The following is a 2976-nucleotide window of genomic DNA, read 5'->3' on the forward strand; positions in this document are numbered from 1 at the left end:
AAATCGATGAACCCAGGACCTTCCGATCCGAAAGCGAGTGTCATACCACTAGACCACATAGCCGCACAATCAATCAGTTGGAAATTTTGAATGACACAACTCATTGAATTTGGACAACCCAACGTGCACATATTTAAAGGTCTAATAACTGAAAGCAATTACGGGCTTGTTTTAATATTGTTGTAATAAACACAATTTTTTCTTTCACTGGTTTGAGCGTCTATTTCCATGACCACAATGAGTCCATCACAAGTTGGGTTATCAGACCTTCAAATCAGTATACGTCGGGGGCAGCAGCCCCATACTGTCAGCAGCAGTCAACATGAGGTATCAATCCTTATCATTGGGCCAGTGCCTCAGTGGTGTTAGAATTGGTAGTGCCAAGGTACCTTTGTTGATACATATTGAAAAGAAAGACGTATGTGAATAATTAAATTTGTCGTACGAGTACTTTTTGCCCTATTTCCATACATGAAGTGTCGGAATTGTCTTGTTTCAATAATACATGGTTATTCCGTAAACATTTGATATAAAATGTTTATAATTTATATAATTTAGATACCGTACAAAATGAATTCCAGGAGAAATATATTATGACATTTAGAGGAGAGAAAGCAACACTGTGTATTTACATTATATGCCTTCACCTCTTTCTCCTCCTCCTCATCATCATTATGATTACATCATCTTCACCACCACCACCAAACCACCACCACCACCACCACCACCATCGTTATCATCAACATCACCATCATCATCATCATCATCATCATCATCATCATCATCATCATCATCATCATCATCATCATCATCATCATCATCATTATCAACATCACCATCATCATCATCATCATCATCATCATCATCATCATCATCATCATCATCGTCATCAATATCATCACCACCACCACCAAACCACCACCACCACCACCACCACCATCGTTATCCTCATCATCATCATCATCATCATCATCATCATCATCATCATCATCATCATCATCATCATTATCAACATCACCATCATCATCATCATCATCATCATCATCATCATCATCATCATCATCATCATCATCATCATCGTCATCATTATCATCACCACCACCACCACCACCACCATCATCATCATCATCATCATCATCATCATCATCATCATCGTTATCATTCATCTTACAACCAGTCTACTATCCCTAAAAACCATTTCAAATCCATATCAATTTTGTTCCTCAAGGTTCCCGATTCCCAAACGTCACACATTAACAACACCAACCGATTTGGCATCCCAAGTCCAATAACATCCAATTATACAATATTCCAGATGGCTTGTGTTTATGACAAGACGTGGGATAGGCGATACAGTCATGTCGATTAAACAAACATCACGACAATATGTGTCAAACGAATTAATAAGTCATGATGATGATGATGATGATGATGAAGATGATGATGATGATGATGATGATGATGATGATGATGATGATGATGATGATGATGACTTGTTCGGATGGGAAGGTCCTGGATCCGAGCCTCGCGCTCGGCGCATAGTTGAGTCCTTGGAAAAGGCTCTTTACTCACATTCTCTCACCGTACTCAGGTGTAAAATGAGTACCTGGCCGTTAACAGCGTTGCCTTTGTCCGGAAAATTGTAATATCGCCTAACAGGCGTCATGTCCCGTCCTACATGTTAAATGTTGCTGTTGACCAGGGACCCCTTGTAAAGCGCTTTGAGCTCATTTAGTGGATATTGCGCTATGTAAAAGCTCAATTTTTAATTTTAAGTCAACTCCCGTACTCTGGATAAAACCCGTATTAACAATTTTGGACAAATAAGATCGTCCTTCAATTATTGATCGTTTTAACTCACTCAATCCTAGAGACTTTTGCTGTGGTTCAAAATTGGAAAAAAATGTATTAAAATAAATGCACATAGATAGTTTTATTCAACTATCATTTACGTGCAAACGCTAATAACATTAGCTTTGATACTACGCCTATAATTTGTCGCAGAAAAATGTAATAAATAGGCATGGGGTAAAAGCAACTCAGGTAAACTACGGGTAAAGTCGGTGTTAGGGTTGAGTGAGTTAAATGACCCTAATCTTGACAAACACTCTCAAATCTGGGACTTTAATCAAGACTTCTCGAAGTCCCAGGTTTGAGAGTTTTTGCCAAGATGAGGGTCATTTAAATCGATCGATCGATAATAATAATAATAATAATAATAATAATAATAATAATAATAATAATAATAATAATAATAATAATAATAATAATAATAATAATAATAATAATACAGCGCTCATTCTCGTGTAAAACACAAGCTCTGGGCACTTTACAATATAAATTATCCATTTTAAGTGAAAAGAAAAAGAATTCATAGCCAAATCCAGGATTCATAGTGTCAATAAAAACAAAAACAGTAAAGATGTGTCTTGAGATTCTTTTTAAAGGCAGGTAAAGACTTACACTCCCTCAGACCACGTGGTAGTTCATTCCATATCTTGGGGCCGAACAAGCTAACGTCAACGATATTTGAGGGAAGAGTTTTCTGGCAAAACTTTTAAATACGTGTTTTCACAGAGTTACGGCAGTTAACTTGTTAATCTTTCTGATAATATTATATTTCTATGTCCAAGTCAGTACAGGTGTCTGGATAAACATTTAAAATCAAAACATGTCGCTTTTTACAGAACACTGCGCATGCGCAATCTGAATAAAATAAATCGGATAAATCAATATAGATAAAAATAGATATTATGAACATTTTAAATACTAACGAAAGAGTGAAAATGGAAAGGCTTCGTATGGCGGGAACATACGTTCCCATACGAAGCGTTTCCATTTTTACTCTTTCGTTAGTATTTTACGATCACCGGCTTCAGGCAGCCCTTACCGTGAACATTTTAAAGCGCATTTCCACGGATATACCATTGCTAATGCGCTTTACAATAATATAATCAATGTAAGAATTGTATAGAT

The 2976-nt window shown here is 36.6% G+C and overlaps 1 protein-coding gene across 1 annotated transcript in view; it reads left to right on the forward strand.

Moving 5' to 3' along the window:
- Positions 1-237: 237 nt before the first annotated feature.
- Positions 238-2976, forward strand: part of LOC144964075 (uncharacterized) — a 22186-nt gene continuing 19447 nt past the window's right edge. The window contains exons 1-2 of the mRNA XM_078898015.1: positions 238-327; positions 1229-1338. Coding sequence (XP_078754141.1) covers positions 238-327; positions 1229-1338 — 200 coding nt within the window. The remainder of the gene's footprint in view (positions 328-1228; positions 1339-2976) is intronic.

The sequence above is a fragment of the Berghia stephanieae genome, chromosome 2, assembly GCF_034508935.2.
Source record: "Berghia stephanieae isolate SIO BIC M18660-M18661 chromosome 2, UCSD_Bste_1.3, whole genome shotgun sequence".
In the NCBI taxonomy this organism is placed as follows: Eukaryota; Metazoa; Mollusca; class Gastropoda; order Nudibranchia; family Aeolidiidae; genus Berghia; species Berghia stephanieae.